The 27,254-nt window shown below is 46.4% G+C and overlaps 2 protein-coding genes, 1 long non-coding RNA gene and 1 pseudogene across 3 annotated transcripts; 3 read left to right on the forward strand and 1 right to left on the reverse strand.

Moving 5' to 3' along the window:
- The first annotated feature begins 1,822 nt into the window (after positions 1-1,822).
- LOC125542668 (carbon-nitrogen hydrolase family protein) lies at positions 1,823-12,653 on the forward strand. The gene is made up of 15 exons (XM_048705799.2): positions 1,823-2,321; positions 2,420-2,640; positions 3,241-3,546; positions 4,386-4,609; positions 5,291-5,394; positions 5,929-6,063; positions 6,394-6,562; positions 8,546-8,681; positions 9,218-9,356; positions 9,867-10,043; positions 10,234-10,401; positions 10,728-10,823; positions 11,764-11,892; positions 11,973-12,252; positions 12,389-12,653. Exons 2-14 carry the CDS (start codon positions 2,447-2,449, stop codon positions 12,207-12,209), a joined length of 2,214 nt encoding a protein of 737 aa, XP_048561756.2. The 5' UTR covers positions 1,823-2,321; positions 2,420-2,446; the 3' UTR covers positions 12,210-12,252; positions 12,389-12,653.
- On the reverse strand, positions 6,569-8,358 carry LOC147978376 (uncharacterized; annotated as a pseudogene).
- Positions 12,654-20,110: 7,457 nt separating the features above from the next.
- LOC125542669 (glutathione hydrolase 3) lies at positions 20,111-24,315 on the forward strand. The gene is made up of 3 exons (XM_048705802.2): positions 20,111-20,722; positions 22,667-23,421; positions 23,550-24,315. The coding sequence occupies exons 1-3, from the start codon at positions 20,258-20,260 to the stop codon at positions 24,217-24,219; spliced, it is 1,890 nt and encodes a 629-aa protein (XP_048561759.2). The 5' UTR covers positions 20,111-20,257; the 3' UTR covers positions 24,220-24,315.
- Positions 24,316-26,289: 1,974 nt separating this feature from the next.
- On the forward strand, positions 26,290-27,021 carry LOC147978377 (uncharacterized). Its single transcript, XR_015599584.1, has 3 exons — positions 26,290-26,375; positions 26,485-26,542; positions 26,628-27,021. It is a non-coding gene; the product is annotated as an uncharacterized LOC147978377 (long non-coding RNA).
- The last annotated feature ends 233 nt before the right edge of the window (positions 27,022-27,254 follow it).

Genomic DNA, 27,254 nt, shown 5'->3' on the forward strand with positions numbered 1-27,254 from the left:
CAACTTCCCAATAGCTGAGATCTAGCCTCTCCATACACCCCCCCCTACATCACTGTCAGAGTTAGAACCACGACAGACACAGACCGTGACAGACGAGGTTAACTATGGTCGTGGTTATCGCGAGCCTCGTCCACCGCCTCAGCGCTTATCGCCTTTCGGTCCTCGCCCGAGGAAGACCCAGACTCGTCGTCGTCCCCCGCAGTGATATGCTTATCTATCTATGTATGACTCATTATCTATATTAGTTTCAGACTATTCGCAGTTGTGTGTCAGTATTTATGTATGAGACATGCTTCATGTATGTGTTACTATCGCACTTGCTTCTATGTGATCAGGAGACATATATTGTTTTATGTATGCGAGAGACATGTTACTATTGATTCGCATACTTATTACAGTTACATTTCCAAATAGACTACAACCGATAATTAAGATACAAGTACATCTGAATTAAACGGTGCGGCTGAACTTGTGCAATACATCTTACATACTACAAAATGAAATTCAGATAGAACATAATGCCCTACAATAATACAATACAAACTAATAATGCAAATACATCTGAATGAAACGGGACAACTGGAATACATCTTACATACTACATGAAGTCATCATCGTCATCCTCCGTTGATGCAGCCCTCTTGCCCTTCGACGATGCGCTCCTCTTGCCCTTCGTCGATGCAGAACTCTTGCCCTTGGTCGATACAGAACTCTTGCCCTTCGAGGATGCAGAACTCTTTCCTTTGGACGATGCAAAACTCTTGCCCTTCGACGATGCAGAACCCGGAAGCGGCGGCATGAAGATATCATCGTCGTCCTCGCTCTCCTCAGTCCATAAAAATGGATGCTTTTCTGCAGTCCTTCTGAAAGTTTCACTCTTCGGCTCCACCACCTTCTTCCACCTTTCATGCAACCTAAGAAGTTCTTGACGTACCTCCTCATAGGTCCTTTCAGGCCACCCAGACCTACGTAATTGGTGAGCCAACTCATTCATTATGGTGTCACTACCGGTGAGTTCGTCCCATGAAACTATCCTATTGTCCATCCTGAAATCGGTAGCTAGACTCAGCAGAGTGCTTCTCATCTCAGGGTGAAAACTACGATCGAATGGATAATGGGACATCTCGACTACACTACACTGGAATGCTTATCCACCTCCGCCTGAAGGGGGTTTTATAGATACAGAGGAGAAAATGGCGGGAAAGAATAACTGCGGTATGGCGGGAAAGGGTTGGCGGGAAGGGATTGGCGGGAAAATAAGGCGGGAAGGGATTGGCGGGAAGGGGTTGGCGGGAAACGGGTGGCGGGAACATATGACGGGAAGGGGTTGACGGGAAACGGGTGGCGGGAAAGGGTGGGCGGGAAACGGGTGGCGAGAAAATACATTTCAGCATGAGCCATGCAACTTCGGCCTAGGGTTGATCAAAAAGTGACTTTTCGGCCTAGACTTGACCAAAAAGTCTATTTCAGCCTAGAGTTGATCAAAAAGTGCCTTTTCGGCCAGGAGATGGCCGAAAACTATACTTCGGCCTAAGTGTGGCCGAAAAGTAGTACTTCGGCCTAACTGTGGCCGAAAAGTACTACTTCGGCTAAAAGATGGCCGACGGGCTACTAATTTTGGTTTTTTTGCATTACGTTCTATAGTTTCTGAAATTGCTATAAAAAATAACATAGTTTTGAAAAAAAATCATGACTTGGCCACTCCAAAAAGTCAGCGAGTCCTCTCCGGGGAGGGGCACGAAGCAGAGCAGAGCAGCGCGGCCGGCTGTTGCTGTTTCTTTTGGCGCGAGCGCACCACGCGGGCGCTCTCTTTCGCGCCAGCGAATTTCCCGAGGGGCCGAGCGGACCCGATGCCAACAATCCTCTGGAATCCGATCCTCGGGAATCTCAGCGCCACGATCCTGAGGACCGGAATCCCGTGAAAATCCCCTCCAATGAACCCAAAGCCGGCCTGAATTCTTTCTTTCTTCCTCTACCCATCTGGCCGTCGGAGACTCGGAGGCCGGCCCTCTCTCCCCTTCCTCCTGCTCCGCCGCCGCCGCCCCCACCTCCCCGCCAGCGGCCCTCCGCCACAAGCTGCTCCTCGTCGCCCGACCACCATCCTCGCACCGCTCCACCTCGCAACCGTCGGGTCGGCCCGTGCTCCACCGCCGACCCGCCGCCTCCTCCTCCTCCACCTGACCAGGTCGCCGTCCGCCGCCCACTCCCTCCAGATCCGCCGCTCGCCTCCTCCGGATCCAAGGGCCGCTCCACCCGTCTCCAGGATACCAGCGACCCACCCGCCTGCCCACCCTCCGTATCCAATTCAACAGTGACTGAGGGTAAGCTGCGATTCTCTGGAAATTCAGCAGCGAGGTCTACTTCTGCACTTAACCATCTGGGTTTGCTCTAGTGTTAAGCCGCTCGCGCTTGTTTGTAGCCTGCTGATTCGGGCGGCGGCGGCAAGATGAGGCTTCTGCGGGTGGCCACCTGCAACCTCAACCAGTGGGCCATGGACTTCGACACCAACCTCCGCAACGTCAAGGAGTCCATCTCCCGGGCCAAGGCCGCCGGCGCCGTCGTCCGCATCGGCCCCGAGCTCGAGCTCACCGGATACGGCTGCGAGGACCATTTCCTCGAGCAGGACACCACCGCGCACGCGTGAGTGCTCCTTCTCCATGTAACCTACTTACTGATGATGATGAGCTGACGAACCTGTGAGTTGTGCAAAACCTGTACCGCTGTCGTAGCAGTGCTAAGAACCTGAATGAACTGCTAAATGTTAAGTCGTACTGTTTATCACAAAATACGGCTAAGAAAGTTATGGTTCTCCACTGCTAGTTATTAACTCAACCTATGTATGGAAATCACTTGTAAATTGTAATTGAAGTGGTTGGAGTTCTTTAAGGTATTTATTTTCTCCTGTAAACAGTAATTTCATTAATCTGTTTAGCATCTTTTATTGTGTCATGCAAACTTTACTGTATGCATACGGAGCTTGAATTTGTATGTCAACCCTTTGAGTGCCCATTGGGCTACAATTGGTAATCCTAAATTGTACTCCCTCCGTCCCAAAATAAGTGTCACTAATTCAGTACAACTTTGTACTAAATCAACGACACTTATTTTGGTGGAGGAAGTAATGAACAATAACTAATCCCTGGTAATGACATTCTGCCTAGGGTTTCACATTTCTATGAAATACTTGCAAGCTTTAGTTATACTCTCTGTTAATTGCTCTTCTGTATCAACAACCTGCAGATGGGAGTGCCTGAAGGACATTTTGTCTGGTGACTATACAGATGACATCTTGTGCAGCATAGGAATGCCTATTATTTTCAAGAGTGTGCGGTACAACTGCCAGGTTTTCTGCCTAAATCGCAAGATAATTATGATTCGGCCAAAGATGTCCCTTGCAAATGATGGGAACTATCGTGAATTTCGATGGTTTTCTGCTTGGACATATAAAGATGAACTTGTCGATTTTCAACTCCCTATTGATGTCTCAGAGGTTATAGACCAGGAAACTGTACCTTTTGGTTATGGTTATCTGCAGTTTCTCGACGTGTAAGTACTAATGCTTAAATTGGTTTTTTATGATTGTGAACTTGTGATTTCAGGCTGATACTGTCTTGGCTAGCATACTGGATAGAGCAAACACTAATACTGTCATTTCCAACTAACATTTTCTGAATCAAGCTGGATATAAAAAAGGAAATATTCATTGTCTTGGTGTTCTTCCAAATTACAATTCATCATGTGCTTCTAATTTCGAGTCCCTATCTAACTGCTACTCTGTGAGACTATATATCTTACGATGGCCTGTGGTGACTTCATGTTAAATCAGGTCACCCCTGTCTACAAACTAGCTTAGACATTTGATCCTCACCATAGGGAAATATGTACAGCGCAACTACAATTTATTTCATACATGTATGAATTTTTAAAGTCTTGATGAAGAAATTGTCCACGTATGTTACATATATCGATGTAAGTGTCTAGGATGTTCTAATTTTGTTAACCATTAATTGTAGTCCTCTAGGATCATTTTGAGCAAATATCATCCTTGCCTTGCCTTTTCCTGCCTCTTTACGATATTCATAATGCATATCTAGTACTTGACACTTAGCTAGTCCCATTACCTAATGTAAATGTAAATGCGCAAATCCTCTAAAAAATGTTAATGTGCTATTCTTCTAAAGAAAATGTAAATGTGCTATAACATGTTTATGATTTTAGCATATATGCTCAAATTGCTCTTTGCTAATATGTTTCATTTTACTACGTATTCTTAATTAGTAATTGTATATGGTATGTGATTGATGATCTTGCATTTGTTGATGATATTGGACTGCTTAATTAATTTGGTTATATTATAGCTTTTCATGTTAGTTACTAATTTTCAGATCTTTGGCCGCCGAAACCTGTGAAGAGCTATTTACTGCAAATGCTCCTCGGATTGATCTAGCATTCAGTGGCGTTGAGGTCTTCATGAATGCAAGTGGAAGCCATCATCAGTTAAGGAAGCTCAACCTTCGGATTGATTCCATGAGAGACGCAACCCGTTTATGTGGTGGTGTATACATGTATGCTAATCACCAGGGTTGTGATGGTGGCCGCCTTTATTATGGTATGCTAATATGTCAGTGTTTTCTCTATGTTTTTCTTAGCATTATCCTATATCTTTGGAACTTGAAAACTCCATACCACTTAATTATTAGTTATAGTCCGACGTTTAGGTCTCCTGTTATTCTTTCCAACATTGAGGATGCATTGGATCGTGGTTCACTTTGAAGGAAGTGCGTGCGATTGGAATTTCTCAAATGTTTGTGTGACATAACCTTTGTATTTGGATATACCCAACACATGATCACTGACAGGTGGTAACAATATTGGTATTTTGCAAAAACTGAAGCTTGAGTGGTATTTCAGTGTCTACTGAATTAACACTATTAACACTACATGGTGATTTTTTTCCTGTTTCGTTGCTCAAGTTGCAGTGATGATATATAGTGCTTTTGGTTCTATTGTTTTTGACTCCCATGTATCGCAGCCCTGCATTCAATTTAGTACTAGCTTTCTTTTTCAAGACTAAACAAAAGACATGGGCACCATCTAAATAGAGGGCCAGTAAGCAAAGTACACATGCTAGAGAAAATGCCTTAAGCGATGCAACCATCACTAGCATACCCAGATTGTTAATCCAGCAGTAGTTATGTGTAAAGTTAGTTTTACACATTCATGAGTCGTCTTTATCAGAGTTGTATTATTTGATTCATTTGTTCTAAGTTATCCCAAATGTTCTCACTAGATGGCTGCTGCTGCATTGCGGTGAATGGGGATGTGGTTGCCCAGGGATCACAATTCTCATTGAAGGATGTTGAAGTGTTGGATGCTTTGATAGATCTGGATGCTGTAAGTTCTAGCTCATTTGGATCTTAGTTGCAGTTCTATAATGCTGTCAGTGATTCATATTCTTCTTTGAGTTAAAGGATTTCCATAACTGAAGGCTCTTGAATTAGTATTAGTGGAAGTATGAAAACATGATTTGCACTTCACATTAGGGTAATCCAGTTACACTCACAGAGACAAACAATTTCTGCTCAATTCTGTATTTATTTTTGCTCACTTTCTTTGTTTTCGCCTGGAAGAATATTTGGCAACAGTCGTTGCATCATTATATGTTGTTCAGCAGTTACTGGTATCTCCACTATTGCATCATTATATGTTGTTCAGCAGTTACTGGTATCTTCACTATTGTTAATCTTATTCTTGTGTTATTTTTCAGTTGAATTATCTAAGGTCATAAGCTTTTGGTTCTTTTCTCATATTTGTTAAAAGTAACTTTTCTAGCTCGTAAATTTCTAGTTCTATTAGATAATGATTTATCTTTGACATAATTATATGGATCAAACTTTTGCATAACCGGACATTCTTTTGTTGAACCAGGTATCAAGTTATCGAGCATGTGTTTCTAGTTTTAGGGAGCAAGCAAGTCATGTAACAAAAGTACCTTGTGTTAAGGTACAATATAAGCTTTGCCAAACATTTCGTGATGGAATGATCCCAACTGATCCAATTGAGGTTAGTTTCTGTTTGTAGATTTGATATATTTCATTATTTCTGGAACGCTGCAGTATAGAATATTTTACTTTTTATAACCGTGTCCGAAAGAGATAGAATTGTTTTAGAACCTATCGTATTGTAGGATCACGATACTATGAGATTTTTATTTTCAAGTGATATTTATTTCGTGTATTATCTTGAAAAACCTGAGATGAATTATCTAACACAATTTTTACTAGCACCGCTAGAACGTTTTTAGTGAATGCAAATTGTGATTGTAATTCCCAATGAAAACTACAGCCCAGCTTGACAAGTCACAGTTAGTAACCCATTTTTATCACTCTGAAGGTTATGTATCACTGTCCTGAGGAGGAGATTGCATTTGGACCTAGTTGCTGGCTGTGGGATTATCTTCGCAGAAGTCGAGCATCTGGATTTTTGCTTCCACTTTCTGGTGGTGCGGATAGTTCATCCGTTGCAGCAATTGTTGGCTGCATGTGCCAGCTTGTCATAAAAGGTCAGGTCAAAAGTCTTAATTTTCCTACATTAGCATAGTATATTTTATAAAATGTCTTTAGAGATGTACTCTCTACTTGCCAAATTATAGTGCATATTAGCAACAACTCACATTCCAAGGATGAGTTAAAACAGATTGTTTATGCTTCATGCATTGCTCATGGAGTCTCTGGGTCATAAATTTGGCAAGGAGGGAGTAGGTTACAGAACGCAGTTAAATAGTTTATCTGCACACTGGATTTGCAACCATATGTGCTTAGAAAAGAAATAGGAGGAACTACATCCCCATCGGTGCAACTATCAGCACTGATCCTCTGTACATATTCTTAGCTGTAGTATTCTTATTATTTTCATTTCAGTAATAATAGGTTCCACTAAGACAATACTGCCTGAATATAAGGCATATTTTCACTCTCCAAGTTAAAGTGTTTAATAGCTAGAAAATTCATCATCATAATTTCTTTCCAACACGAATCGAACAATACCAAATTTATGCCACATAACCTACACATTATTATTATCGGATTAATTGTTGGTCAAAGCTTGAACTTGGAAGTTAAAATTTTGCCTTTTTTTTTTTGAGAAAACGCAAGAGACTTTGCGTTTCATTTCATTGAACAGGAAGACATCAGGGGTACAACCTCCAGAAAGGAGGGACACACACGCACACACATACACACGACCGTCCTCACCAAGCGACTACAACTAGGTGAGGAGGTGCCCTCAACTACAGACACGCAACGACATTAGGCCTCGCCCAGCAGGGCAGCGTCACTGCCATTGTCAGACAGCTCCAGGGACGATTGCAGCTCCAGGACTGCCCAGGCCAACGTACCTCTCACCCATGTGCCTAGAGAGTCGGCGGGTGAAGGGCAGGGCTCAACAGGAACTGGTGTAGCAATCGTTGGGGGAGCGCCGGCGCTGGCATACATTGCGATCTGCTCCCTGTGTAGCAGTCTACGCTAGAGCGATGCATCACCAGCCTCCATCTGCCGCATCAAACTCCACTTGCAGCCAAAGCAGCACCTACAAGAGGGGAACGGCGCTGAGATGCCGCCGCTGCCCGGTCCGGGAGGCCGGACCTGGGATTTCTCCCGGTGCTCGAGGAGGAGATCTGGTCAGGGTCATGCCAACGCCTCCAAGGAGGTGACGGCACCCTTGGGCGTCGCCGTTGACAGCGCAGGCCGTCGCCGCGCGGGGATTTCGCCCCGACCCATGAACAAGGACCTCAGATGCAATGGCAGACCGGACTTGGAGAAGAACGTCGGAGAAGACCAGCACACATGGAGGGATGCCTAGGAACGTTGTAGTCGCAGGAGGAGCACCGACCGGCGCAGTGCCAGCAGGCCGGCCACCGCCGGGAGCGCGACGAGCAGGCGACAGCAGCCACCTGCACCGCGCCGCCGCCGTGCCGGCCCGCAGCTACCGCCGCCAGGAACCGCCGGGGCACAGCAAAGCAGCAGCCGTCAAGGACCGCCGCGCGCGTGCTCACCCGCCCAGCGGCTACCACCGGCAGCGGCCGGGAGGGGTGGAAGGAGGGGGACGGGTGGGTTGGGGCAGAAACGCGCAGCCCCGATCTAGGTGCCCTCATCTCTGCCGCTCGCAGCAGCGGCCGGCCGCCGCCACAGCAGCGCCACCGCGCACGCGTTCCACACCATCACGGCCTCCCCTGAGCGCAGACAACCGCCTGCCTCGCCACCGCGCGCTCCCGCCGCTCCAGCGCACAAACAGCAGCGCGCGAGCTCACGGACGAGGGCCCCGCCGCCGCCGTCCAACGGCGAGGGCTTCGCCCGCCGGTTATCCTCCGGCGACGGCCAGGGGAGGAGGGGAGTTTGAGGTGGCAGCTAGGGTTTCGCCACCCGAGTCACCCCCTGGGAGCGACGCGGGGGCCGGGAGCCAAAACTGTCGCTTCTTGCCGTATTTTCTGAACGAAGGGAATACCTATTTATGAGACTAATTATCATTTAATACACCCAACATGCAGATATAGATAAAGGAGATGAGCAAGTTAAGGCAGATGCTATGCGGATTGGTCAGTACAGAGATGGGGAGTTCCCCACAGACAGCAGAGAGCTTGCAAAGCGTTTATTTTATACTGTTTACATGGGAACAGAAAATAGGTAATCTTTGGCTTAAGGATTCAGTTCTTTTCAGTGTACCCTTCTCTAGAGTATCGTTCTTTCCATTTGATATGCATCAATACATTCTCTTTGTAAATTGATTAACTTGATAATGATGATATGTACTGTGTTTTCTCTCAAGCCCTGCTTGGCTCGTATCATTTGTATTGTATCTCATGGAACTGAAACCAGCATTTCGGACACCCTTGGCACAATATTGTATACTCTGACTTCAGTTCCATGAGAGTACTAATGAAATTTGCATTGCTTGACTGTTGGAGAGTCATCTCATGGAACTGAAGTTGGCATTGATCTCCGAAACAAGAACAATACAGTTTACTACCGAAATGGCTACCAGAATTTCACAAGGCATTGGACTTCTTCACATATGCCACTGATTGTTTCTTCTTTGATTTATATCTTTACTATTTCTCAATTTTCTTCACAAATGAGTGTAAATTATGCTTTGCATATACTTTGCTTCCCCACACAGTATGTTTTTGTTTTCCCTTATTCACAGTATTGTTTGTCCACAGTTCTGAAGATACCAGATCACGCGCCAAAAGGCTGGCGGAAGAGATTGGTTCATTCCACTTTGATGTACCTATTGACAGTGTAGTGTCTGCATTTCTTTCTTTGTTTGAAAGATTAACTGGCAAGCGACCACGCTACAAGGTATTTTGATACTATGACATTCTAATCTACTAAAGAAATTGCTTAAATGGATTCTGTGAATATATATTATTTATTCGCAATATTTGTTTATCCGCATTTCACAACATTTTGTTTTTGCGGCCAACAAAGAATGTTGAACTGAAGCTTTTGTCCTATATCCTTAGTGGTGGGTAAATGTTACCTAGTTGGATGCAATATTTGTGAAATACAAAATATCCCAAACTTAAGTATTCATCCATTCTGAAATAGTGAAATATATAAGCAGAGAAACATTTCTTTGTAAATATGGAAGTAGAAACGGAAAGAAGCCAAGAACAAGTGCTGTGTGACATACAATTCTGAAATCCCATTTTCTAGTTTGAGAAACCAAATGTATTAGATAACCTACAAAGCAAGAACTAATTCACAAAGTGGCTAGGAACAGTGACATGCTTGCATTTGGTTCCTTGACATGCTGGAAGCTGCCAAGGCAAATTCTGATGATCACATATGTATGCTAATATAATTCAGGTTGACGGGGGATCACATACTGAGAATCTGGGATTGCAAAATATTCAAGCTCGAATCAGGATGGTGCTGGCCTTTATGATGGCTTCTCTAATGCCATGGGTTCATAACAAGTCTGGGTTCTATCTTGTTCTTGGAAGCTCAAATGTGGATGAAGGATTGCGTGGTTACTTGACGAAAGTAAGTTAAAAGTTTAACACAAGTCTGCTCTCTTTTAGATATAATGTTCTCACTCATGTCGGCCCTAGGAAACCATGTATATATTTTCCTTCACGGATCCTTCATTGCAATCAGCACTTGTTGGAACTCTTTGATAGTCCGTGATGGCAACTAATGAGTAACGACAATAACTATTGCTTTGTTTGTTTAGTATGACTGCAGTTCAGCTGATATAAACCCCATTGGAAGTGTAAGTAAGCAAGACCTTAGGGCTTTCCTACGATGGGCAGCAGTTCATCTTCAGTATTCTTCATTGGCTGAGGTTGAAGCTGCACCTCCTACTGCAGAGCTTGAGCCAATCCGCACAGATTATAGCCAGGTGACCAAATGTCCAAATAATTCTATTCATTTCCATTTTGGCTCTAGTTTGCTGACGGGAACTTGGTGTTCCCGGTGCTTTTGACCCTGCTCCTTTGCCTTATAGCTTAAAATATATGTAGATTCTGATTCTGTCTTGCGATTGGTAACAGAACATTGTTTAGCTCACTTGTTACGTTGCACTCAAAATATTTCATTAGCATATTGTCCATTCAAGTTTCAGTTATACTTGTGCATAAGGTTGTCTTAGCTAGCTGCTATCAACAAAAATTATGGTAGGTATCTGTACTCAAGTATGCTCATTTGACCCTATTTCCATTTGTGTAGTTGGATGAAGTGGACATGGGGATGACATACGAGGAGTTATCGATATATGGGAGATTAAGGAAAATATTCCGATGCGGTCCTGTTTCGATGTTTCAGGTTGGTCTACAGTTGACTTGATTATTTTGTTTCCTAACCGAAAATTAGAATTCAAGATATCCTTTTGCAGCACACTTAAAATGTCTGTATGATGTCGAGCTTTTGCATCCTTTTGTTTCTAGTTACTGTTACATGAATTATGTCTGCATTGTTAAGGAGTTCCCTTTAGGGGGGGGGGGGGGGTCCTTTTTTTATGATTTTTCGTGGATTGCAGTGCAGTTTCTTTCGGTTAAACGATACTTAAAAGGGGATGGCTGCACAGAGTTTGATATTTTACTCGCCTGCATCGTTTTCACCTCTCCTCTCACTATTAGGGTGGATAGTAGATGGTAGAAAAGTTCTTTTGTGAAGTAAAAAGACTGACACTTCCACGAACTTTTTTTTATACTTGAATAATAAAACTTAGCAATAGACATCAAAAGTCAATCTATGTAATAACAAGACTGGGAACATCTGTTGTTGTTTCTTTGGTGTATATATGTGAGAATTTTTCATGACTTTTATGGGGTTTATTTTTGAAGTTAGGAGTACCGTGAGCACCCAATACTTTCTCTTAATGTGTTATGTATTGGACTGAATTTGTGCAGTATGCTAGATTATGCTACTTTCCATCTACACAAGAAGTTTCAGATTTTTAAAATTATTTTTAATGGTGCCGCCGTGTGTTTTCTATTGTGTTTAGTAGTGTTCCTATTTCAGTAGTCTTACTATTGCAATGATGTTGCTGAAAAAATGTTGGATTGGATATAGGAAATAACTGCTCCCTCTGATCCATATTAATTATCACTGATTTAGTACCTCTGATCCATATTAATTGTCACTGATTTAGTACAAATCGGAGGGAGTAGTTTATCTTAAAATTGTCAGTGAAATTATTGAGTTTATTGTCATCAGTGCAAATATGCTTCCAAGTATTAAATGCTAACACATCTTGCTACAGAACCTCTGCCACAGGTGGTGTGGGCGACTATCCCCCTCAGAAGTGGCCGATAAAGTGAAGCACTTCTTCAAGTACTATGCCATAAACCGGCACAAGATGACGGTCTTGACACCATCCTATCACGCTGAGGTGCTCGCTTGTTTCGGTGTGTAGGTATAAGATCTGCCCCCACCTTACGTTGTTATAACATTAGTCTACTTTTTTTGCAGAGCTATTCACCAGAGGATAACAGGTTCGATCTCCGGCAGTTCCTATACAACTCGACATGGCCGTACCAGTTTCGCAAGATTGATCAACTTGTACAAGATATCGACAAAGATGGCAAATGGGTGGAAGATCGTCGCGCAGACTCGCAGCTGAGACAACGCGGAGCCGCTAGGCCTGCCCAGGGAGGTGGAATGGGAGTCGTGGCCGCGGGATCTGCCAATCCCGGTGTTGGGCTGTAAGAAATAGGGCATGCCGACGGTTGGATGAAGTAGGTCACGCAAGGTAAATTTTTTTTTTGACCATTATCTCAGTGAAGCTTTTTTAGTCGGTTATTATGGCCATGTCCTCGATGTAAACTTGATGTTTGGTGGTGACCTCGGGTGTCTTGTTGGTGCTGATGGGTACTTTGGCTTTGCAGGACTTTAGTGGCGCAGGTTGGATACATTGGGAAACCAGCCTAGTACATAGAATAATTGTCAAGGTGCAAACACAAGAGTTCCTCAAGGCATGTGCGATAGATGTTGATTTTTTCTTTTTAAATTTCTTCTCCCTGCCTTCCCCGTTTCCTTTTTAATTGCTACGACTTCAGTCAACCAAAATCATGTTGGTTGCGCAGTTCAAGTTAACAATGCCAAATGCAGCCACAACTAGACAGTAAGTTCCGTGAGATCTTAATTGTACAAGCAGTTTGCTGGCTACACATTTCGGAATCTAGAAAACCAAGGCGAAGCCGAAAGCAAGCGATGGCTTGTGGGCGGCACGAACCGTACAGCCGAAGAAATCGCTGGGCAAACATGAGAGGAACTGGCAGCTAGTAGGATGCAGCAAATGCTAGTAATGGAAGAAGGCACCAGGTAAAAAAGGGCCGAGCAAATCAGGGAGCAGAGTGGGATGCCTGCAAGGGAGATTCTTGAATACCCCTGTTGGCAAAATGCTTCCATCTCTGGAGGCGACCCACACCAAGTTAAGTGCAAGCCTAGGGATTCCCATCTCTGGCATCCCCCTTTTTGGTCATGTTGAGAGGATAAGGCTGGTAGCCTGGTAATGGGGAGAAGGCTAGCTACCTTCTGGAATGACGTCTAGATATGCGATCATAGCGTTGCAGATGCCTTCCATAGGCAGGCTCTTCGTCCACCATTCCAGGATGTGATCCTGATAAGCTGATATGGCTCGAAATGGACAGCCCACCAGCAAGGGCAGGTTATATGGCGCAGAGTTGTGCGAGATCCCTCTCGTGTAAGGAGACACTTTATATTCTTTTCACAGGCACTCCCATCCTGGCAGCCTTCTAGCTAGTGACATAGAGAAGCCAAAATATTTTTTTCCTGTGTTCCGAATGAATGTCTCCGTCGTCATTCATCATAATAACGAAGGACAAGTCTTTTGTGCTTGTTTCTGAAAGCAATGTGTTGGATACATTTTCTTTTTCTGAAAGGCGACGTGCTGGATACATCATAGTACATGGAATGGAAGTTGATGTTTCTGAAGGCGACGTGTTTCCTGGAGAGACCCAAACGAGATGGATGATAGCCGGGGTCGCCCAGCCATGCATATCTCTATTATTAAAGAAGAATCGGACATCGTGATGGTTCGACCTTCACGTATAGCACGAGATCCACGTCCCCTCGTACGACTCCCGCATGGAAAAATCGTTGTCCAAACAAGAAAAAAACGGAAAATTATCCCACGTCCACCACGCCCCCACACCTTCTTCCCTTGACCTGCATATCCGTCGCCAGACCCTCTCCCTCGAACCCAAACCACCCCAGCGTCATCCTCCTCCTGGAGATCCACCGCTAGGGTTTTGCGGCGAGGAGAGAGGGGGGAGATGGACGTGGTGAAGGAGGCAGCTCTCGGGGTGGACGCTGGAGAAGGTGGTGGTGCACCCGGTGGTGCTGCTAAGCATCGTCGACCACTACAACCGCGTCGCCCGCGCGACACCCGGAAGCTCGTCGTCGACGTGCTCCTCGGCACCTCCTCCCACGGCGTCGTCGACGTCACCAACTCGTAAGCCGGTAAGCGAGCGAACCCCCCGTCTCTGTCCTACTAGGGTTTGCGTCATCCGGTCCGCCCCGCCTATTTCCCGAGGAATCCGCACCTCTGGCGTAACCTAGGGTCCACGGAACCTGCCCTGACCGTAGCTGCAATTACATCTGCTGGCGTGAAACCCTTGCGTGATTAGATTTGTAGAGCTGTTTACGGTGGAGGTTTGCTGAATTTGTGATTTGGGCCGGCGTTTGATCTTGCAGTGCCATTTGAGGAGGATGACAAGGACCAGATATGCAGGTCTGGTTCCTCGACCATAATTACCATGAGTCTGTGTTCTCCATGTTCAAGAGAACAACATTTTGCTGTTTTGGAATTATCATCAGCTATGCTGGACTTGCTGCGTGCAGTTTATTTCTTTTGTGTACTGATGAGCTGTTTCGGATTGAGCCAAGGAGCATGTTGTTGGCTCGTACACACAGGTCCAAAACTAAAGGAGAAGGACTTGGGATGTTTATGCATTGTTTACCAAAAGTATGATCCTGCTTTGCAACCCTTTGTCCTGCAGTAATCTAGAAGCTCTTCTCTGTTTATACACAATTATTTGGTACAAGTACTTACAACTTATACATATGGACCAATCTTGGAATGCAAGCGTGAACTCATTGACCCCGCGCAAGGGTCCATCCTACCATCCACCCCGCAGGAGCTGTAGCCCAGCATCCTGCCGTCCACCCCGCAGGAGCCGTAGCCCAGCATCAGCCAACCTCAGGAGCCGTGAAATCTCCGCTTTTGGTTATGCCTGACAGTGGTGCTGTTATGCCTGAGTAGCTTTTGTTTATTGTTGATGTATGATCGTGTTGTAGTGATGGGGCTGCACATAGCCCCATGAGTTCGCTACTACCAAGAGTAATGTGAGGATCATCAGACCAAGGTTATCAACATAATCGTCCCCTTGTGTGCTTCACGATTAAGCTTGATGATCCTGTCAAATTTAACAATTTCTAATATGTGATATCTATTGCCTTGCTGATTAGTGAAGAGGAATCCAGAGTCATGTCATGTGAAATTACCTTTACGGAGATAACATCCAGTGAGTTAAATTATCTTGAACGTCCACTTGCCGAACGTTTTTTTTTGCAAGGTTTCAATTTCAGTTACTTGATTACAACAGGAATATTAAAAACTTATTTTTGCTTGATTCCGGATCTTTCTTGGAAATAAGCTATTTTTTCTGCAACCATTTGCTTACCTTGAGCATAGGCCATTTCAAAAGCCATATACTTTAAGTCACTATAGTTATTCAGGTTGTTTATCTATAACAGAATTGTATGCTGCAAGGGGAAAATGGTATATATATTCCAGGGGAACAATACCTAGCCGATGAAGTTGAAAAGAAGGTTATATACTAGGCTGTAAATATTAGACTTGAGTTTGCTGGTTAAACATTTCAGGCTATGTCAGAGAAGCTGGACCGTTTAGTGCTTGATTTGCAGTCAAATTATAAGGTATACATTTAGTCTTGGTGGCGGTGTGGATTTGGAATTCTAACTGATTTGAGAACTAAAAGTATGATTTATAATTATAATAGCAATTGGAAGAGCTCCGAGGATTGTACAATTCTCAGAAAGTGTTAAGTGCAGACTTAAGCGAAAAGCTTCAGACATTGCAGGTACACATGTTTTCTTGTCATATGCTTGTCGAATGACTGAATGATCATTTGTATTCTTTTTTCATTCTTTTTCCGAAAAAGATGCAGGAAGCTGAATCCACCCTAGCAGTCCTTGAAGAGAAGTATATGCAGGCAAACAATATAATAAAAGAGAAGGGTAATCTGATAGAAAATCTTCTTAAAACAGGTTAGAGTAAAAGGGAACTTCTAAGTTTCTGTTACTGAATATTGATATGTTGGCTTAGTGTGATCCTTGTGAGTTGGAATACTATCTGTTTATCAAGCATGATCATGTTATATGCTTAAGATTTAATTCATGTATAATATTATCATTTGCCTCGATAGAAAATGCTACTGACTTAACACTTTGTTGACTGCGAGGTAAACAACTCAGAAATGGTGGATCCGTATGTGTGCACCAAAGATGCAGAACTACTGCTGCAAGCAGGCAACATATATTGAAAATCAAAACTGTGTAATGCTCAGTGTAAACAATCTGGTTTTGCATAGTTTTCATTTTTAGTTTTTCATTCTCAGTTGAGGTGACTTGTCTGCACAATAATCTCTTGGTGAAAATATTTCGAGCAAATGCACAACAATCAGGGTGGCTGAAGTACATCTAATGAGATCATCCAACATCCAAATTACTGAATATCGTAGGTCCCTATGCATGCGTCAATTTTCATGTCGTCTATGCAGTTGGAGACATGGTAGCGATGGAGAAATAGTCCACATGGTGGCTGAGAGGGAGGGAATGAAAGAAAAATGTTCGCGTTTATAGCCAAGTGGTGAAAATCTAAACATATGTTATGCTTGGATGCATTTGAGAAATAGAATTAGTGGTGCACACATACTTTGTTTGTTGCTGCATGACGATAAGAACAGTGAAGAAGGCACATGATAAAGAGGGACATAAACTGAGGTTCTTGAGTCGCAAGGGAGAAGGCATAGGAAAATTGGTCAATGTTAAGTTACGATTGGAAATCTAATGTGAGCAACTAAGCACTACTAATCTATGTATCGGTCACAACCAGGTCACATTAAACATGACTAGCACGTGCTGAGACGATGGCATGACCCAAAAAATCGTGTGAGCAGGCTAGGAGGACCTGGACGTGGGAGAGAAAGCAAGCGGGAATGAGGCCGCAATGATTTGGGGTGGCATGACTGCTCGGGTGACCAAGAAATACGATCTCCGCGGTCGGTGATGCTATAGAAGATCGTGCCGGAGGGCACACGGGAAAAGGTTAAAAAAATAAGAAAGCGCTCACCATTATTAGCTTACCACGGTAGGAACAACATGAGAGGACGGAGATAGAACAACACGTCGTTCGCGATTAGCAAACGATAGAGCGGAGGGGGTCATGAGGACACACTCGGAGATGATATTTGTCTCAACCCAGTCGTAAGCCGCGTACAACAAGCACATTATAAATTACAATGACATTTGATATCAATATTTTCATATAAAAATTTATTATTCCGTGGCAACGCACGGGCACTCAGCTAGTCGTATCTAGATGGGCCTTGCTACCGTGACACCGTGTACACAACTGTAACAACCAGCGCAACGAAATGGCCATGGATCCGCTCTGACGGCGACGCATGCAATGACTGGCTTTGGTTTGTTTGCCCATTTGTAGGAACTGCCTTGCTGAGTGTGTCCGGCCATGGAACTGCCGCGATTCCGTTTCGTCGGAGGCGTAAAAGAAGGCAACCGGGTGCAGAACAAACTTTACGCCCGCTGTACTAGTGTTTGGTCCTCCCAGATGTTGGGACGACTCTCTGACGCTGCCAGCAGCAGGCAGCGGGGACAACCCAGCCATTTCATCCTTTTTTTATTTTTATTTTTTCGCCGAAATATGACTGCTGGCCTGGCCACGCCAGTCACGTGTGCGGTGTGGCGTGCCAACCATTTTATCCATCGACCGATCATTACGCACGACCGACCTCTCAATTCCATTCGAATCGGAATCGGAACGTGTGTGGGTGATTTGATTTGGCTGGAGACAGCGTGTGGTGCGATCCGCTGTTGCAATCTTGTCACCATCGTGCGAGGCGAGATGTAGGCCAATAATTCCTTAATTTTGTGTCGCCTGCTCGCTCACCCAATCACTGGACTGTCAGCAGTCACACTCCCCACATTAATTAAGGACGCCCACATGTCATTGCCCCAATATTACTGTACTCCAAGTTTCAAAGAAATTCATTTTTTCCTATGGGAACATTTATGTGATCTTTACCTATGTATCTCTACGGTTTCATTAGTACAAAAAATACAGTACTACGGTGATTTGTGTTGTACGCAGACAAGACAAGATTCTGACCCAAATACAACAAGAAAGTAGGTCTATTTTGATTTATGTATGCACAGTATATATACTTTTTATTTCTGCTACGTATGAAAAATGTATATTGATGTAGTACCTTTTTATGATGAATAAAGCGGCTCATTTTTCGTAGTCAATGCTCCCTTTTTTTTTTCTTTGGCCAAGTCGACAATGCTCAAGGACCAGAGAATTGTACTGCAAACATGCGCATCCGATGCATCTAGACAGTTTTGCCGCCATGTGTACATAATTTATGAATACTCTCTGACATGACATGAACCGCGACGCTTGTAATGGCTTCCTGGTTTGCCCAATTGCAGATAGTCGCAAACAGACATGCGGCCGGCGGCGAGATCGGAGAGAAAGAGGAGGAATTGAGGCGTGGAAGAAAATACTACTACCAGTTGCAACTAGGAGTACAAGGGAAGGGGGTGGCGTCTCGTTTACAAGCGTGACCACGACAGTGACATCCTTCCTCCTAGTTGTTCCCTACAAACTTGGATTACCAGCTGGTCCTTTTGCTACGGCCACTCTGCTCTCTGATAGAAAAACACAAAGTAATTTCCTTTTTCTTTTCACTTTGTTCTTCCAAAATGATACTATTTCTGACTTTTTTCTTTCGAAGAAAGGGATTTCTCCCACGATTTCATTAACGAGACCATGAAGCTGATCATGGTCACCTCACCCTGCAAGCTGACAAGCACCAAGTAGTACTTGTGCACCACTTTTTTTCGAAAAGGAGGAATACCCCGGCCTCTGCATCTGGACGATGCATACGGCCACTTTATTGATTATACACAAGACCTTACAAAGTCGTACAACAGTAAGACCAAAGCCACCATCTTCGCAACCTCTGTCGCTACTCCTATCTAACTGGTGAAGGGGCGCTGATGGTCTGGGCCTAATACTAAACAGACCTCGCAGCCAAACCTAACATCTGAGACCTGAGGTCCCAACCAGGACTCCTTCCGGGTATGGGCACCCACCAGTCCGGCGTGCTCTTCAACCAGGCCCCCTGCCGGGTATGAGGCCGCCGTAGCCACGTACCATCAATCCATGTTCAGAGCTGTACTGTTGCATGAACCGTGCCAGGCCTCTCTGCCATCGACGCCACCACGACGCCAGACGGCGCCACCATCCTGCGCTCGTCCATCATCACACGCCCACCGGCGAGACCCCCGCTGCTCCATGCCGCTGAGACCCGCCGTTGTCGACGTGCCAGATGCCACGCCGCTCCTCCTCTTGTCCCCTCCAGTCAACACTTGCTCCAAAACGATGCCCCCAGGAGGGAGAACGACATCGAAACGTCGCCATCATCCGATCCGGTAGATCCAGATCTAGGGTTTCCCCCGGAACCTTTCGATCAGGTTGACGTGACCTGCAACGACGATGCCTCGAGAAGGGAACGACGTCCGAGACGCCGCCATCGTCCGCCATGACCGCAGTCAGACGCAATTTTCACCGGAAGCCACGGCGTCCCGATCTCGCGGTTGGCTAGAACGGAGCCCTCCGCCGAACCGGTGACGTTGCCGCCGATCCGATCCCACCGTCGTGCGACGCCCCCGATGGAGATCCCGATCTAGATCGAAGACGACCTCGACCGAAACCCTGCCACCAGCACCGCCACACCGCGCCACCTCCTCCTAGCCCAGTCGCCGCCGGATCCAGCCATCCCCACCTCCGGGAGACCAGCCGGACGAGGCGCCCCTTGTCCCCGATCTGACGGCCCGCGCCGCTGCCACGAGGACCAGAGGAAGGAGGGAATGCCCCGCCGCCGCCCGCGCCGCGCGGGCTTCGCCCGGCGGGCGCACTCCGGCGGCGGCGAGGGGAAGGCGACGCTGGGGAGGCGACGGCGGCGGCGGCCGATCGGGATCTCCCGAGGCGCGCACTTATCTGCTTCCCTGTCCACAACGAGAGCTAAAAAAGTACTCCACTAAATAAGAAGTGTGGGCAATCCACACCGGTGCCCTGGAGCAATTAAGCAAAGGTTGCAATTTTTTTAGTGCCGAATTGGATTAGTTTGGAAAGAATCCTTGCGATTACGTCTACCCTTCCCCTTCTGCATTTTGTATTGTGAAACTCGGTCCCTGATCGTGTCTCGGGTCATAGATATATTCACAACGAGAAAACTAACAGTGAAAAGTAGAGACTTTTTTGGCCAGTTGGAGGGAGCTATAAAAAATCTCAGGCCAGCGAACACAGAGCACTACGGCAGCACGCACCGTGAGCTCTCACCGCCCAAAGAATCCTCTCCTCCTTGGCTCCGTCCCACCCTTGGCCGTCCACGGAATCTCCGGCCATGGCCGCGCTGCAGAGCCCGCTGCTCGGCGGCGCCGGCGTCTCGCCGGACGCGAGCTCCCCGCGGCGCAGGGTCCGCCGTCCGTGCGCCGCGCTGGGCATCGCCGTGGCGCTGCTCGCCCTGGCCGGCGTCCTCCTGCTGCTCCTGGGCTCGGGCGTCGAGCCTGCCACTGATCGGGGCCGGAGCTCGAGGGTGTCTGGCGCGCGGGAGAGCAGGCACGAGGTGCAGTCCGGCGTGGCCGCGGTGGCCGCGGACGATGGGCGGTGCTCGGAGGTGGGCGCCGCGGCGCTACGCGCGGGCGGGCACGCCGTGGACGCGGCCGTGGCGGCGGCGCTGTGCCTCGGCGTGGTGCACCCGATGTCGAGCGGCCTGGGCGGCGGCGCGTTCATCGTGGTGAGGGACGCGGCCTCCGGCGACGCCGTCGCCTTCGACGCCCGCGAGACCGCGCCGGCGGCGGCCACGCCGGTACGTTTACGCTGCTATTACTATTGTACGTTGCAATCATTCGTGAGAGCGGCACGACAGCGAAAAGCGAGATTTTTTCGCCCATGCGTTCGTTAGCTCGCTCGTTCCGCTCGTGCGTATGGCCCGTGGGTCCCTTTGCCAGCCGCTATGGTTTGCGCGGGAGGTCGCTGTCTGGTGGGCCCGTCGTGCTCGCGCTTGAGGTCGCTGTACGGTGGGCCTCGCATGCTTACGAAATAGGAACCGACCTGTGTCATCTAGCTTGTGCTCTTGATTATACCAATGGAGTGGTAGCTCAATGAATATGACAAGCAATATGCATCCAGATTTAATTGTTATGGCGACAAGGACTATGCATCTACCAGTACTATGTCGAAGCAAAGAATGTAAAATAGGTTTAGTTACAGCGAAAATGCCAAATGAAGACCGAGTTTGATGGAGGCCTTAATCAATTTAAAAAGACGAATGTACGATGTGTGTGTAAATTTTAAGGTTGAAATGTGTTAAAATGAGAGCTACACAAAGAAGACGAATATGTGGCTTTTTAGCATATTTACTGTTCATCTTCAAAGTCCACAATTTGTGTTTTTATTGCTGCTCACAATTCAAGGTATTTCATCCTGAAATTTTACACACATACACATTACATCTTTAAATACATGTGCATTTTTCAGATTTTTTTGAAAATGAAAATTTGGATTTTTTTTCTAAATTAAGGCCTTCATGGAGCTCGGTCTTCAAAATGCCCTACTCTAGTTACAGCGATAATAATAATAATAATAATAATAATAATAATAATAATAATAATAATAATAATTTCATAAGGATGGCAAAACATTTACAGTTTTACTCGTCACACTCATCCTAGCTACCCAGTTTGTACAACTAAATTTGGCTTTAATTAGGCCATCCCCTTAGCTGTAGTGGGTGTAGTAGTGCTTGGCCTATCCAGTTGACAACATTTTCATATCTGTTTTTGGCTGAGATCTTAGAATCATCTCGTGCTCCACGAGCGACGGATCAACAAAAACTGTATATTATGGCTTATGGGGTATCTTATCCATAATAGTAAACAAATCAAGAGAAGCCTTTGCGATCTGTAACCCACCTACCATGTCGCAAAAGAAAGAGAAAAGAAATTCAGCAATGTGTAGCGTGCCATGTGATGAACTGCAAAAATGTCTTACATTGTTGTAAAAAGGGAGTACTTCACAACAATTAAGATTTGGATTACTATTTTGCAAAAAGAAGATTTTGCATTTGATTTAGCTAGTACAATGATTTAGATTAATTAGGCATTCTCCTTAGCTTAGCTCACCCAGTTGACAACATTTTCATCTCTGTTTTTGGCTGAGATTCTCCCCGGCGATAGTCCTTATAGCCACACGGATCAATACAAATGGTACTCCACATCTTATCCGTAACAGTAAACAAATCAAGAGAGGCCTTTGCTTTCTGGTACCCACCTCCACCTACCCCATGTCGAAAGAAAGAGAAAAAATTTTAAGCAATGCGTAGCATGCGTGTGTCACCACCATGGTTCATATAGATCTATGCTAATCATTTTCTCTCACCTTGGTGAGTAGTTCATGTGTGTTGAACGAGAGCGAACGTGCGTGTCACAACAGTTCAGATTTTGCACTGCTAACCTAATTTGCATTGATCGGTCGCTCGTGGTTAATTCCATTGATTTGCGCTTTATTATGTAAGTAGTAATTGCTAATTAGTTGGCCATGTTGATTCTTCGCACAAAATTAGCCATGCTAATTAGTTTCTGTAACAGTGTAACTCATTGCCAATTGTACAAGAAAGCCAATGCATGGATGGATGGATGGCTAGCTGAAATTATTAGGGTTTGATCGGCCATGTTAGACTAGACAAGAAAGAAAATTGCACGGATGGATGGATGGATGGTTGGCTGAAACTATGTGCATTGTGTGTTGCCAGACCATGTACGCCGCCGACCCGACGACCAAGTTCAAGGGCGCGCTCGCCATGGGCGTGCCGGGGGAGCTCGCCGGCCTGCACGCCGCGTGGGCGCGCTACGGCCGGCTGCCGTGGAAGTCCCTCTTCGCGCCGGCGATCGCGCTCGCGCGCGACGGCTACACCATCGTGTCATACGTGGCCAATGCGCTGAAAGACGAGGAGGTCGACGTGCTGGCCGACCCCGGCCTGCGCGCCGTGTTCGCGCCCGGCGGGCGGCTCCTGCGCGACGGCGAGCTCTGCCGCAACCCGGCGCTGGCGGACGTGCTGGAGGCCGTTGCGGAGGAGGGGGTCGCCGCGTTCTATGGCGGCGCCGTCGGGGAGAGGCTCGCGGAGGACGTGAGGCGGGCGGGGGGCATCGTGACGGCGGAGGACCTGAAGGGGTACAGGGTGGGGGTGAGCAAGGCCATGGAAGCTGACGCCATGGGGTTCACCTTCCTCGGCATGCCGCCTCCGTCCAGCGGCACCGTCGGCCTGTCGTTGGTGCTGAACGTGTTGGGTGGGTACAAGTCGACGGAGTTCTTGAAGGGGTTCCTCGGCGTGCACCGGCTGATCGAGGCGGTGAAGCACATGCTGGCCGTGCGGATGGACCTCGGGGACCCCGGCTTCGTCAACGTCGCCGGCAACGTCTCCGAGATGATGTCGCCGGAGTTCGCGGACAAGATCCGGCGGAGGATCGCCGACAACACCACCTTCCCTCCCGCCTACTACCTCGCAAAGTACGTACGTACGTTGGAACAAAATTTTATTTATGGATGCCATTGTCGATCATGCATCAACATTTGTGCACGCACCGTTCGTTTGCACACCGAGTAATTGAAAGGTTTCGTGTGTGTCGGTCAATCAGATGGAGCCAGCTGCGTGACAACGGCACGAGCCACCTGTGCGTGGTGGACGGCGACCGGAACGCGGTGGCGATGACGACGACGGTGAACTACTACTTCGGCGCGCACGTGCTGTCGCCGTCCACGGGCATCGTGCTCAACAACGAGATGGACGACTTCTCGGTGCCGTCGTCCAACCCGACCCCGGACAAGCTCCCGCCGGCGCCGGCCAACTTCATCGCGCCGGGGAAGCGGCCGCTCTCCTCCATGACGCCGGCGATCATCCTCAAGGACGGGCAGCTGGCCGGCGTGGTGGGCGCGAGCGGGGGCACCAACATCATCACGGCGGTGACGCAGGTGTTCCTGAACCACTTCGTGGTGGGGATGAGCCCCCTCGCGGCGGTGCAGAGCCCCAGGGTGTACCACAAGCTGGTGCCCAACGTGGTGCGGTACGAGGACGCCACGACGGCCGACGGCGAGGTGATCGAGTTCAGCACCGAGGCCATGGAGTTTCTGCGGCGGAGGGGCCACGTGCTGGAGAGCACGTCGCCCGGGGCCGTGTGCCAGTTGATCGTGCAGGACTTGCTGGCGCCGGTCTCCGGTGGTAGTGGCGGCGGCGGCGAGAACGTGTTCCGCGGGATGCTGACGGCGGTGAGCGACCCGAGGAAAGACGGCAGCCCTGCCGGACTATGATGGACATATTGTTCAGACGTGTCAGGTGTACATACATTCAAACAGATTGTTCTGAACCCAATGATCTTTCTGAATGTTACAAAGTATTTACATGTAGTTGTCACTCCCTTCAGCTTCAGCTAAGGGTTGAGTTGTCTCCAAAAAAAAAAAGAGATGAGGGTTGAGCCCTATATCACAAATATTCTTTGATACTTGCGTTCATTTATTGAAATTTGCCGACGTTTTTGAAAACACGGTTATTTTTTAATTTTGTTGAACTTTTTATAATGCAAATATTTTTTGAATTCGTGAATAATTTTAAAAACATGTTTTTATTTTTTTGAAATCATAAACCATTTAAAAATTGTTCGAGCATTTTCCAAATTCTGAACATTGGTTGAAATCACGATTTGTTTGCAATTTTTTTAACTTTTTAAAAATTTGCGGACATTTACAAATTATTGTTTGTAAAATAAAAATAAGAAGCAGAAAAAAAATCAAAATTAAAATAAAAAACCCAATAAAGAAATAATCAGAAAACAAAAAAACCAGTTTAGAATGCTTCTAGAAGGTTCCCAAACCGGTACTAAAACATGAGCCGGAATGCCTCTGTGTACCCTAAATGGGCGGCCCACTTGCTCTCGCTGGTGCGCTCGCCTGTGCGTTCTGGTGACAATTTGCCGCAGCAAGCGATAAATAAGGTTTGCGGCATCTACTGGGCTCATCTTAAAAGAAAAACAAGCATCTAGTGAGAGCGGCGTTGCAAAGGATAGGCTCGATGGAGCCTTTAAAATAATATGTTCAAAAGTTAAAAAAAAGACATTTTTTGAAATAAATACATATGCATGTTCTTCAAGTATGTATAAAGTTTGATCAATTTTTGTGTGTGGAAAAACTTCTTTTATTAATCAATAACTAGGTTTACAAGGCATAACAAATGGGTAATGGGAAACCCCTGCCACAAGTGGCACTCTGTTTCTAAGGAACTAGAAAAGTTTAACCAAGTTATGTGCCTCTTTGTTTATGTCTTGACCTTCAAACACAAAATCATGTGGTGATGGCGCGCGAACTTCACAGTGGCCAATACGTTATCTTTCGACAAGGACTCGCACAACAAGTTCTCACACATGGCCTTCATTCTCGTCAGCCCAAACCGGCACGCCGCCGTGAGCATGTCCCCAGCCAGCAACCTAGTGCCATCTCTAGGAAGAAGCTCGTCGGTGTAGATAAAATGGAGCACGGCCTTGAACACCGCAGCCTTCATGTCGTCGACCCGTACCACGGCAGCAGTGGCGTGATCATCCTCCTTGTTGCTGGTGGCCACCACCGCTTCGTGTAAGGATGGTGCCCGCGCGGCGATCACAAGCTTGTGCGCGCGGATCTCGCTCTGCTCGACTAGGAAGGCCACGTCCGAGCCATTCTCGCTTGCCAGCAGCTGCTCGAGTTGCGTGGAGACTTGGGAGGGAGGCACCACTAGTAGAAAAATGGTCAAACGTGAAGCACATTAGTGCCGGTTTGTATTTGAGCCGGCACTAATGTATACATTAGTGCCGGTTCCAACGGCTAGCCGGGCCGCTTTCATTAGTACCGGTTCGTGGCGAACCTTTAGCACCGGTTCGTGCCACGAACCGGTACTAATGAGAGTGGTGGCAGGATCGCACGAACCGGTACTAATGAGAGTGGTGGCAGGATGTTGTCAGACTGGGGCCCCTCCAGCCCCTTTAGTACCGATTCTTGGCACGAACCGGTACTAAAGGTCATCCTACATAGACCCTTCGTCCACCCGAGCTCGCTCTGTTCTTCCACTTTCCCCTCTCCTCTCTGTTCTTCCCCTCTTCCTCTCAAGCTCATCACACATTTTGCCCAAAATTTGTCAAGATTTGAAGGCCCCCATCCATTCAAATCATCACAAAGGTTAGCAACTTTGTCCTTTCATCTCTCATTGCTAGATTAGCTCGTGCAATGCTTTATATAGTGATTGATTTTTGAGTTTACTAATTTGGGAGGATATATATATATATATATATATATGTGCTAGTATTTGATTTATATGCAATTTGAGGTCAAAAATAACACTTAGTTTGCATATGTAGGTGTGGTTTACTTAGTGCCTTCTAAATCTCCGTCGTAACCACCGTCGATCGCCCGCACCGTCCCGTCGCCGGCACCACCTTGTGGTGAGCCTCTTGTTCATGAAATTTTATATAAAAATTGATGTTTGTGTGATTTGGATATATAGTTACTCGTATAATTATCTTACCCGTACGTTGTTTGTTATACATATAGTGCCATGGTTTTGATATCCGTCCCCGTCGGCCCTCGTCCTCGTTATGATTCGGATGTGGTATATATATTCTCTTTTAAAACTAGTTGTATTTCGTGTTTATGACAAATTATGCCCATCAAGTTGACATAGAAATTTTTTCTAGGAGGTATGTGAACCGGAAATTCCAACCGACCCTATTGTCGAAAGGTTAAATTTAGTTGAAAGAGAAAACGAGTACTTGAAAGAAAAATTGAAAAGAATTGAGGGGGAGAAGATGGAATTGGAGTTGCATGTTGCCGATGTCGTCGATGATCACAAGATCAAGATGGAGAAAATGCGCTTGAAGATGAGAAAGATTAGAAAATATGCCATCGATAGTGAGGCTTGGTATCATTATGCTGTTGGATCCATTGTTACCTTAGTTGCGATCTTGATCGCATTTGTTGTTGCATTTAAATTCTTTAGCTAGAGAGTTATTTGTTTGTTGCATTTAAGTGTTGTATGAACTTTATGTATGAACTTGTATTAATTTGGTCTATTCGGTGTTGTGTAATGAAGATGAGCCGGCAATGGATGTACGATGACCGATGCTCTCCCCAGTTCGTTGAGGACGTGCATACTTTTCTGCTTGCGGCTGAGGCAAACAAGCGGGCGGATGGTTTTATGCCTTGTCCATGTGCTGGCTGTAAGAATGGTCACAATTACTCTATGTCAAGAACCATTCACGTCCACCTGTTTAAGTCCGGTTTCATGCCCCACTATAATGTTTGGACCAAGCACGGAGAAAGAG

This window comes from Triticum urartu, chromosome 3A, assembly GCF_056163025.1.
Source record: "Triticum urartu cultivar PI428250 chromosome 3A, HENAU_Tu73, whole genome shotgun sequence".
NCBI classification, from domain to species: domain Eukaryota; kingdom Viridiplantae; phylum Streptophyta; class Magnoliopsida; order Poales; family Poaceae; genus Triticum; species Triticum urartu.